General features: G+C 42.3%; 1 protein-coding gene across 1 annotated transcript; it reads right to left on the bottom strand.

The window, feature by feature from the left end:
- Positions 1–5,716: 5,716 nt before the first annotated feature.
- LOC115148327 (alpha-methylacyl-CoA racemase-like) lies at positions 5,717–10,198 on the bottom strand. The gene is made up of 3 exons (XM_029690252.1): positions 10,189–10,198; positions 9,310–9,447; positions 5,717–6,311 (listed from the first exon to the last, which is right to left on the bottom strand). Exons 1-3 carry the CDS (start codon positions 10,196–10,198, stop codon positions 6,130–6,132), a joined length of 330 nt encoding a protein of 109 aa, XP_029546112.1. The 3' UTR covers positions 5,717–6,129.
- Between the last annotated feature and the right edge of the window lie 1,599 nt (positions 10,199–11,797).

Raw genomic sequence — 11,797 nt, 5'->3', positions numbered from 1 at the left:
AGTATATTATCAGTTTACAACTTGTTGATTGTTATATAGTTTATGCATGTAGCAATTATATTCCTGCCCTAAAGCTACAGTTTGGGGTGATAATTATATAATCAAATAGCATTATAGGCTTCAGAACATCATGCATTACATTGATCTAACAGTAGTACTACACAGTTAAATAATCAAGAAACATAACCTTAAAGTATTTTAATACAAATTGTCAAAAAATATTATTAATAAAGGTGCCCATTCATCTTTCAAAAATTATAGATAAAATACAGGCAGCTCAGTAAAAACCTGAGAATATCATACTAAGACAATTCAGAGGCACATTGACACAATCATGTAGAATCATCATTAACCTTAGGTCAATATTATGACTAATAGGAAAGAGTACTTACAGTCAAGGGTCATCACTCTCTCCTCCTTCTGTTTGCCCCTAGTCTCGTAATTACATATTGCCATTGCTATTAACACAATTACAATGGAATGGTACAGTACAAACCCTTAATGAGTCAACAGGGCTTACAGTAGATAGAAGATGTTCTCAGGAAAATTAATTAACTACTGAAGCAATTAGAGGAACACTATTACTACAAAATCTGTGAGCTAAATACAACAATAACAATTATATGAATTAATTGCATTTGCAGTGCAATTCATTCAAGGGATCCAAGTACTTCATGCTTGAGTCGCACCCATACCAGCAACGCATGGCGCACCATGTATCAAATACGGTTGACTAACTGTTAAACACTGGAAGCATATATTGAGAGCCGTATGTGTTTTTCTTAAGGGGGGGGGGGCAGTAGAAGGAGAAAGGCCTGGCTACAACTTTGCTTTGGCTGCGTTACACTCAATAATACCAGCTGAGAGCAACTGTTTTTCCTCTGGTGGTTTGAATCCAGACTCCTCTAGAACGGGACGTGTGTGTTCCCCTATGAAGGGGTCCCGGGTCAGGCAGGGGTCAGCAGGGGTGCGGGACAGGACAGGTGCGGGGCTCGGGGTCACCTCTCCTGGTTGTGGGGTGGGAGATCACCTCGTCAACAGAGAGGTGATTTTACATTACGTCCGTCCCATCGAACATGCGACCACACTCCTACCTGGGTCTTAGTGGCAGACTGCTAAGTGAAGATCTGCCTCAGCTCTGGCCAATCACAGAAGCTCATCTGGGGAGGAAGATTGACAGCATCCAATCCCAGGCCTAGAAAAAGTGATATGCAAATGATAAGATATGAGGAACACAAATATATGTATGCAGTAGAGCTGGGGTGTCAAACTGGTAACTCTAATGAACTTATCCTTAGCAGCAAGACTCTGGGTCTTCCTTTCCTGTCTTCGTAAGAACCAGTTTCATCATAGCACTTGATGGTTTTTGCACTTGAAGAAACTTTCAAAGTTCTTGAAATTTTCCGGATTGACTGACCTTCATGTCTTACAGTAATGATGGACTGTCATTTCTCTTTGCTTATTTGAGCTGTTCTTGCCATGATATGGACTTGGTCTTTTACCAAATAGGGCTATCTTCTGTATACCAACCCTACCTTGTCACAACACAACTGATTGGCTCAAACGCATTAAGGATAGAAATTGCACAATTAACTTTTAATAAGGCACACCTGTTATTTGAAATGCATTCCATGGGACTACCTCATGAAACTGGTTGAGAGAATGCCAAGAGTGTGCAAAGCTGTCATCAAGGCAAAGTGTGGCTATCGGGAACAGAGATATGCTACCGTAGAGAAAGAGGCCCTAGCCATTAACCTGTCTGGGAAACTGGGACGCTTGCGTCCCACCCTAGTCAACAGCCAGTGGAAATGCGTCGCGCGAAATACAAATACCTCATAAATGCTATAACTTCAATTTCTCAAACATATGACTATTTTACACCATTTTATAGATACACCTCTCCTGAATCGAACCACGTTGTCAGATTTCAAAAAGGCTTTACAGCAAAAGCAAAACATTAGATTATGTTAGGAGAGTACCCTGACAAAAAAAATCACACTGCCATTTTCAAAGCAACTAGCATGCATCACAAATACCCAAAACACAGTTAAATGCAGCACTAACCTTTGACAATCTTCATCAGATGACACTCCTAGGACATCATGTTACACAATACATGCATTTTTTGTTCGATAAAGTTCACATTTATATATAAAAACAGCATTTTACATCGGTGCATGACGTTCAGAAAATATTTTCCCCCAAATGATTCTGGTGAATCAGCGCTACAATTTACGAAATTACTATTCGAAAACATTGTTAAAATGTAATATTGTCATTCAAAGAATTATAGATTAACATCTCGTGAATGCAACCGCATTGCCAGATTTAAAAATAACTTTACTGGGAAATCACACTTTGCAATAAACGAGGTGGTATGCTCAGAAAAATAGGCTAGGCGATACAGATTAGCGCCATCTTGGAACCATCTAAAATCAAATATACTATTGTAAATATTCCCTTACCTTTGATTATCTTCATCAGAAGGCACTTCCAGGAATCCCAGGTCCACAACAAATGTAGTTTTGTTCGAAAAAGTTAACAGTTTATGTCCCAATAGCTCCTTCTTGTTAGCGCGTTCCGAAGGCTACTCATAATGTACTGAAGCCCGCGGGACTTGTCGCCACAAAATAGTAAAAAAAATATATTTACGTTCGTTCAAACATGTCAAACGTTGTATAACATAAATCTTTAGGGCCTTTTTCAACCAGAGCTTCAATAATATTCAAGGCGGACGATTGCATTGTCTTACTAAACGTTTCGGAAGATGAGGCTACCCATTTGATGATCTTCATCAGATGACACTCCTAGGACATTATGTTATACAATACATGCATGTTTTGTTCAATCAAGTTCATATTTATATCAAAAAACAGCTTTTTACATTAGCATGTTTTGTTCAGAACTAGCATACCCACCGCAAACTTCCGGTGAATTTACTAAATTACTCACGATTAACGTTGACAAAAAACATAACAATTATTTTAAGAATTATAGATACAGAACTCCTTTATGCAATTGCGGTGTCAAATTTTAAAATAGCTTTTCGGTGAAAGCACATTTTGCAATATTCTGAGTAGATAGCCCGGCCATCACGGCTAGCTAATTTGACACCCACCAAGTTTGGCCCTCACCAAACTCAGATTTACTATAAGAAAAATTGGATTACCTTTGCTGTTCTTCGTCAGAATGCACTCCAAAATCCCTCAATAGAGAACTTTGTTCAATCAAGAAACCAACTCCTGACTCGTTTATTCCACTTTTCTGCTTTAGAGTGATGCCAAATTACTTGGTCCGCTCACAAGAATGAACTAATTCAAAGAACAAAAAAATATATAATAATAATAATATAGGCCTAAATGCTTAAGCGCACACATTCGTTCTGACTGTCTGCTCAGACTAACAGCCTCACCTGTTGTTCCTGTCAATCAAACACGCAGTGTCAACCAATGAACCAAAGATGCGTGAGGGAGGGCCAAGCCAACTCACTCACAGTCACACACTTAGCAGCTGAGGAGAGAGAGGAAGGCCAGCTATGAAAACAACAGTTGGAAAATGAGTCAGAAGCACAGTAGCATTTGGATGTATTTTAATAATGTAGACAATGTTAGAGTTTGCCTTACCACTGACTGCTGGACATCAAGGGTAACCACTTCTTACATGTCGCTTACATGTCACTTATTTGAAGATTTTATGATGTCTAGCTGTCTTCTGGACTGCTTTGGGTTCAGCGACAGACATACCTCAGAGAACATGGCAGAGGAACTGTTGAGAGTGGCCAGAGAATGGCAAGTAGATGGAAAAGTGGTCTGTTGTGTTAGCGACAATGCAGCTAACACAACCAAAGCCATGGAAATGTTAAAATGTCTTGCCCACACAGTCAACTTGATTGTAAGAGATGCTCTGAAGGTGATAAAGCCCACTGGGGACAAAGCGAAAGCAGCTGTGGAATACTTCCACAGGAGCACAGTAGGTGCTGAAAAACGAAAGTCTACACAACGCCAGATGGGGATGCCTGAGCTAAGGCCTAAACAAGACTGCACTACATGGTGGAATTCAAAATTGTATATGTTGAAGCGATTTCTTGAGTCAAAGGATGCCATCATCTCTACCCTGGCCATTGTCAATGCACCTGTTGATGCTCTGACCCAAGAGGAATGGGAGGTGGAGGAGGTGTGCAGAGTCCTGGAACCCTTTGAGCAGGTCACTGTGGAGATCAGTGGAGAGAGGTACAGTAAGCAGTTATTACTACATCATTATTTCCTCCAGTATTATATATGTATATGAGCAGTAGATAAGAATGTAGTATCAGTAGACAAAACATGAACCTGAACTAATAAGTTACTGTTCTCTCTTTTCAGCTATGTGACAGTCTCAAAAATTATACTCCTGTGTAAGGGTCTGCAGCGAATCACAGCCAGCCGCCAGAGAGAAGCAAATGTAACCACAGGACATGTGACATAGTTGGACACCCTATGTTCATCAATGGACAGAAAGTTCCACAGAATGGAATATAATCACGTGCTATCAGAAACCGCTGCACTTGACCCCAGATTTAAGATGTTAGCCTTCAGTGACGCCAGAGCGATTGATGAGGCTCTTCAAAGAATAACCTCAGCAGCAGGAAGGGACAGTCCCATCAGTCAGCTGGCTCAGGCACCAGGGCAACAGGAAGAAGAGGGATCAGATGGAGCAGAAGCACCAGCAGTAGTGCCACAAACGTCTGCTGTTTGACGAGAGAGCAACTGGGGATGCAGCACGAAGGAATCCCTCAGCAGATGCCATAATGGAGGTCCGATCCTATTTGGAGGAGCCCCTCCTCCAAAGATCTGCAGATCCTCTGAGCTGGTGGAAGAACAAGGCCTCTGTCTACCCACGGCTTACTAAAGTCATGACAGGGAGACTCTGCATAGTGGCCACATCCGTTACCTCTGAGAGGGTCTTCTCGAAAACGGGACAAATAATTAGAAGAGAGAAGAAACCGCATCAGCCCCTCTATCTTTGGAAAAGTGCCCACAAACCCTGGAGGAAAAAGAAAGTACAAGCAAAACGTAATGTTGTTTACAGCGATCATGGAGGGGAGGTTAATATATTCATTGAAAAATAGAAATGGGGCTTCAGGCGGCATAACGTCTAGGGCTCTAACAACACATAAAATATGACAGTGAGCTGCGGCAAAAGTCAATAAAACCAAACCTTGAGCACATCCTACATCCCACCTAATCTTTTTAAACCTACCGCTTTGGGCTGGATTTGTAGCCAATGTGTAGTTCATACATGCATAATCTATGAGCAGAATGAATGACATACCTCAATTAGCCATGAAATCCCTAGTTTAAAAGCGACCGTTTTCTTGAAGCTGTGCCTCACAATTTTTCCTATATTTCTCCCCACGTGGGCCAGCACCCTAGCAATTGAAGTTCTAGCCAATCGCATTTGAGTGACATGTAGCAAGAGGCCTGCCCAGCGTTACCCAATGAGGTTGGTTGCAGGGCGGACCCAACGGCTCAGTGGTTGCAGAGAGAGAGAAAACGTGTTGCACATATGTGACCTAGTAAAATAATTTTGGGGACCACTTTTGGCTCGTGGGCACTACTTTCAGAACTGCTGGCTAAAAAGTATAAAAAAGTACCGGAGAATCTCTCTAAAATGCACATGCTACTGTACATATGAGTGCATAAAAATATCACAGTATTTTTTACTTGTGGTGCTGTTTTTTAAAAGATGAAATTGATCTGTGATTTTGCAGTGTGGAGGGGGATTGTACTTAGCTCACCACAAGACATGCTGATTGTGTTGTGATTGTGATTTCCATGTCTGAGCAGTGTTCAGGTTTCAGGAGCAGAGAAAAATGTTTGGAAGTTTCTGTTGTTGTTGAGGGCCCTGGTTCAGAGTTTTCTTCTATTAAATAAACATTATATCCTACGACATTCTTTAGGCAAAAAACAACATGCTGCAACGTACAAACCAGTATGTCTATTGTCTTATGATATGCATTATACAGATGTACCTGGAGCTACAGAACATTATTTCACTATTGGTATTTAGAAAGCATTTACTGTAGGTGTACTGAGAACAGCACTGTGGGTGTAGAAGTGGACTGAGGGTCGTTATCTGCTTAGACCTCAACTAGGCTGATCTCGTTCTCACCATGCTGGCATCAATGACCTGCCCTCTGCACAACTTGGTCCTCTCCAGCAGGGCCAGGACCACCCTGAAGGCACACGTCAGACCCCCGCCCGCAAAGTCTGCCACCAGGTTCAGAGGAGCGTAGGGCTTCTCATGGCTCCGACCCAGCATGGACAACAAGCCTGACACAGGAGGAGGGGAATACATGGAGTAAGCGAGGCAGAATTGGAGGGAGATACCTTTATGTCTGTATGGACAATGGTACAGTACATAGAAAGGAGGCTGTAAATTATCTAAAATAAACATCTAGTCTAATGGAAAGTCATTAGCTACATAATAAACCATAGTCATTGAATTTATAGCCTTCAATTATATACCAGATGATAATTGAAATATGATACATTATTAATAACAATAGGTTTGAATTAGCTGGAGTTTAAAAGATGGGTCATTCCACCAATAAAGTGCATTTTGGGCAATGTAAACCCCCCCCCCCCAAAAAAAACCCCGTTATTTCACCAAATGTTTACATTCTGTCATAAAGAGCACGTTAAAACGCATAGAAACATGGCTATAGTAAGTGGCAATTAAATGAACAGGGTTGAAGTTTTCCTCTTAAATCCACCATAACTCCCATTGTGACAGGGGGAATGGAGGGGCAAGCTGAATGCAAGCTTCCCCAAAAAATGTATTCTTAAAACATTTCTAGCCTATCTATCTATAGTTAACAGGGTTGATGTGTTATGCTCAACCTGCTCAGTCTTCCACCCCAAAACAAAAACATTTCATTGTTTCTTTTGCACATATAATTTCACAATTTTAAAACCAGAGTTCAGTTCACTTAACAGGTTAGACCTTAAAATAAGGGGAAATGTAAATGAATCACTAATCACGCAAAATAAATTATAGTCTTCAGAAACGACTTTGTCAAAGCAACAAAGTAACTAGGGCTTTACAACGATGGTGACATTACATTTTTGGGTTAAGTGGGCTAAAAATCTGATTAATTGAATCTTCCCTGTGTTCCATATTAAAGGGCACATCATTACCCCTTGACTTATTCCAAATTTTATTGTGTTACAGCTTGAATTCTCTAAAATCCTCTCACCCATCTTTTCACAATACCCAAAACTGACAAAGTGAAAACATGTTTTTACAAATGTTTGATATACAGAAATATCTATTCACCATCTTGAGTTAATACTTTGTAGAAGCACATTTGGCAGAAATGACAGCTGTGAGTTTTTCTGGGTAAGTCTAATAGTTTCCACACCTAGATTGTGAAACATTTGTCCATTATAATTTTTTCTTCAAGCTATGTCAAATTGGTTGTTGATCATTGATAGACAACCATTTTCAGGTCTTGCCATAGATTTTCAAGTAGATTTAAGACAAAACTCTAACTAGGCCACTCAGGAACATTCAGTGTCTTCTTGGTAAGCAACTCTAGTGTAGATTTGGTCTCATGTTTTAGGTTAGTGTCCTGCTGAAAGGTGAATTCCTCTCCCAGTGTCTGGTGGAAAGCAGACAAACAGGTTTTCCTCTAGGATTTTGCCAGTGTTTATCTCCATTCAGTTAATTTTTTTTATCCTGAAACACTCCCCAGTCCTTAACAATTACAAGCATACCCATAACATGATGCAGCCACCACTATGCTTGAAAATATGTAGTGGTACTCAGTTGTAAAGACACAATGGGTCCATGAAAAGCGCTATATAAGTCCCATGTATTATTATTCAGTAATGTGTTGCATTAGATTTGTCCCAAACATAACACTTTGTATTTAGGACCAAAAGTGAATTGCTTTGCCACACTTTTTGCAGTATTACTTTAGTGGCTTTAGTGCAGGATGAATGTTTTGGAATATTTTTATTCTGTACAGGCTTTCTTCTTTTCCCTCCGTCATTTAGGTTAGTATTGTGGAGTAACTATGCAGTTGTTGATCCATCCTCAGTTTTCTCCCATCACAGCCATTAAACTCTGTAACTGTTTTAAAGTCACCATTGGCCTCATGGTGCCTGTGTCTTTGTCGTGAGTGTGTATTGATACACCATCCACAGTGTAATTAAGAACTTCACCATTCTCAAATGAATATTCAATGCCTGCTTTATTTTTACCCATCTACCAATAGGTGCCCTTCTTTGCGAGGCATTGGGAAACTTCCCTGGTCTTTGTGGTTGAATCTGTGTTTGAAACTCGCTGCTCGACTGAGGTACCTTACAGATAATTGTACGTGTGGGGTACAGCGATGAGGTAGTCATTCAAAAATCATGTTAAACACTATTATTGCACACAGAGTGAGTCCATGCAACCTACTGTGTGACACATTTTTACTCCTGAACTTAGTGTATTCAGAAAGTATTCCTACCCCATCACATTTTCCACATTTTGTTACATTACAGGCTTATTCTAAAATTGAGTAAATAAACACATTTTCCTCATTAATCTACATACAACGCCCCAGAATGACGAAGTGAAAACAGGTTTTTAGAAATGTTTGCATAAAGTATTCAGCCCTTTGCTATGAGCCTCAAAATAGAGCACAGGCGCATCCAGTTTCCGTTGATCACCCTTGAGATGTTTCTACAACTTGATTGGAGTCCACCTGTGGTAAATCCAATTGATTGGACATGATTTGGAAATGCACACACCTGTCTATATAAAAGGTCCCACAGATCAGTGTATATCAGAGCAAAAAACAAGCAATGAGGTCAAAGGAATTATCCGTAGAGCGCCGAGACAGGATTGTGTCGAGGCACGGATCTGGGGAAGGGTACCAAAACATTTCTGCAGGTGCCCAATAACACAGTGGCCTCCATCATTCTTATATGGAAAATGTTTTGAACCACCAAGACTCTTCCTAGAGCTGAGCAATCAGGGAAGAAAGGGTTGAATAGTTATTGACTCAAGACATTAACTTTTCATTTTTAATTAATTTGTAAATATATATATTTTTTAAAGCAATTTAATCCATTTTAAATTCAGGCTGTAACAACAAAATGTGGAAAAAGTATTGGGGTGTGAATACTTTCTGAAGGCACTGTAACATGCTTTAAAATTCAATATTGGTACACACGTTTTCCCATATTTGATTTTCAACTGAAGCCGTTCCACATCTTATGTCACTGATGGAAAGTCAGAGAAATAATATGAGTTTTATTCCAGTGAAGTTGTTTCTACCTGACATGACGAGGTAGTTGATGTCATGGCCAGCAGCCTTGGCCCCACTTAAGCCGTAGCCAGTGAGGCATGAGTAGATCAGACGAGGGTTCTCCTTCAGTAGCTCCTCTGGACCCATGCCCAGCTTCTCCATAACTCCTACACAGAAACACAGTTAATGGAGAGGAACAGACTTTAGATACATTCAAAAAAGGAATACAAGTTCTGAGAAGCAACATGAAAATGTACCATTAGTCAGGTGCGACCTATTCAAACCAAACCAAACACCCACACCACATGCCCAGAAACAGAAGACAATGCATCACTAAGCAACTAAAGCCTCTTGGAGTCACGTAGTTGAGGTTGGGCCAGGGACACTGTCTATTTCTATAGACCCTGCACTCATAACCATCAAATAGACAGACCACTGCAAACCCTGGGAAAAATGCCCTTTCAGTACAGCCACCAGCTAATTGGGAAAGTAACTACAGCTAACCAAGCAGTCGCCATATAAATGCTTTGTTAGACTCAAAACAACCAAGATGCAGAAAGCTTAGCCTTTTTTAGGCCAAAGGAGGAGAGAAACTTAATTAATTGGAACCCGGCACAATAGTAGACCAGAAGAGTGCAATTGATTTCACTCTGGGTTTAATTGCAGGGTTTGGTAATGGCCGCTTTGACACAAATGATAGGGAAATCAGTGGACTACATTCGTTATTGGACAACGATGAAAAAAATAAAGAGCTACGTTTGCTCCCTTGATTAGCAGGGAGGACTCTGATTCCAAGGTCAAAAAAGTAGATGGACGATCACGTGATGTTACATCCCCTGAACCAGGAGTGAGTATTCAATCTATTTCTCTTCCTGTTAGACTCTTTAGTACCCATCACTCTGGCTGACTGTCCCTCATGCCCTGTGTCTACAGCGTTAGTGGATTCCGGCGCCGCGGGTAACTTTATGGGTCAGACCCTTGTCTCTGCTCTCAATATTACTACCTGCACGCTCTTCTCTCCTTTTCCGGTTCAAGGTCTCGACTGTCGGCCTCTAGGATCCGGAACCATCACACACATCACCCAACCACTCACCCTCACCGTAGAGCCCAATCACCAGGACAACATTCCCTTCATCACCAGTACACCAGTTCACAAGATCATCCTCAGCCTACCTTGGCTTCAGCGCCATAATCCTACCATCTCATGGTCGAGGATGAGAATCACCGACTGGTCACCTGAATGCCCGGAAGACCTGCTTTCCTGTCCCCTGTGGTTCCACGACGGTTGAGAGTCCTGTGGTTGCCCTCCAGCCCAACATCACGGAGGAATATCAGGATCTAAGGGAGGTATTCTCCAAGACTCGCTCTACCAGTTTCCCTCCTCATCACCCCTGGAACTGTGCCATTGACCTGTTTTCCGGTGCTACACCTCTGCGCAGACGCATCTACCCTCTGTCAGTGGCTGAGACCCAGGCCATGGAGGACTACATTCAACAGGCGCTCCAACAGGGTTTCATCCGCAGGTCCACGTCCCCTGCTTCGGCTGGTTTCTTCTTCGTGGCCAAGAGGGAGGAAGGATTACACCCTTGTATTGATTACCGTGGTCTCAATGACATCACCACGAAGTATCGGTACCCTCTCCCGCTGGTGCCGTCAGCCATCGAGCAGGTCCACGGGGCCTGGTTCTTCACCAAACTGTAGGCACTCCGCAGGTCCAATCTCATTCGCATCCGGGAGGGGGATGAGTGGAAGACGGCGTTCAGCACGATGTCTGGTCACTACAAGTACTTGGTTATGCCATTTGGCTTAGCCAATGCTCCATCAGTGGTCCAGGCATTCGGCAACGAGGTGTTCAGGGACATGCTCGGACATCAAGTGATTGTGTACATCGATGACATCCTGATCTTCTCGACCAACCTGGAGGATCACATCACTTCCGTTCGAGCAGTCCTGGAACGCCTCTTGGCTAACCACCTGTTCGTCAAGGCTGAGAAGTGCCAATTCCAGAGGGCTGTCTCCTTCTTGGGCTATCAAATCAGCCCGCAGGGAGTGAGGATGGAGGACAATAAGGTAGATGCGGTAAAGTCATGGCCAGTCCCAACCACCATCAAGGGGTTATAACGGTTTTTGGGATTTGCCAACTTTTACCGCCGCTTCATCAGGAACTTCAGTGCCGTCGCTGCCCCTCTCACCTCCCTCCTCAAGGGTGGACCTCGTAGGTCGGTTTGGTCTCAGCAGCCGGCGAGGCCTTTCACCTACCCAGATCCCATGCTACCTTTTGTGGTTGACGCAGATGCATCGGAGGTGGGTGTGGGGACAGTTTTTTCACAAAGACAGGGGGACCCACTAAAATTGTATCATTGTGCTTTCTTCTCCAAGAAACTCTCCCCTGCAGAGAGGAATTATGACATCTGGAGCTCTTTGTGGTGAAGTTGGCATTAGAGGAGTGGAGACACTGGCTTGAGGGTGCCAAGGAACCATTCGTCATCCTTACTGACCATCGGAACCTTGAGTACA

The sequence above is a fragment of the Salmo trutta genome, chromosome 15 (assembly GCF_901001165.1).
Source record: "Salmo trutta chromosome 15, fSalTru1.1, whole genome shotgun sequence".
NCBI lineage: Eukaryota > Metazoa > Chordata > Actinopteri > Salmoniformes > Salmonidae > Salmo > Salmo trutta.
Note: the sequence above shows the minus strand (reverse complement) of the source record. Positions and strands in the feature narration are given on the sequence as shown.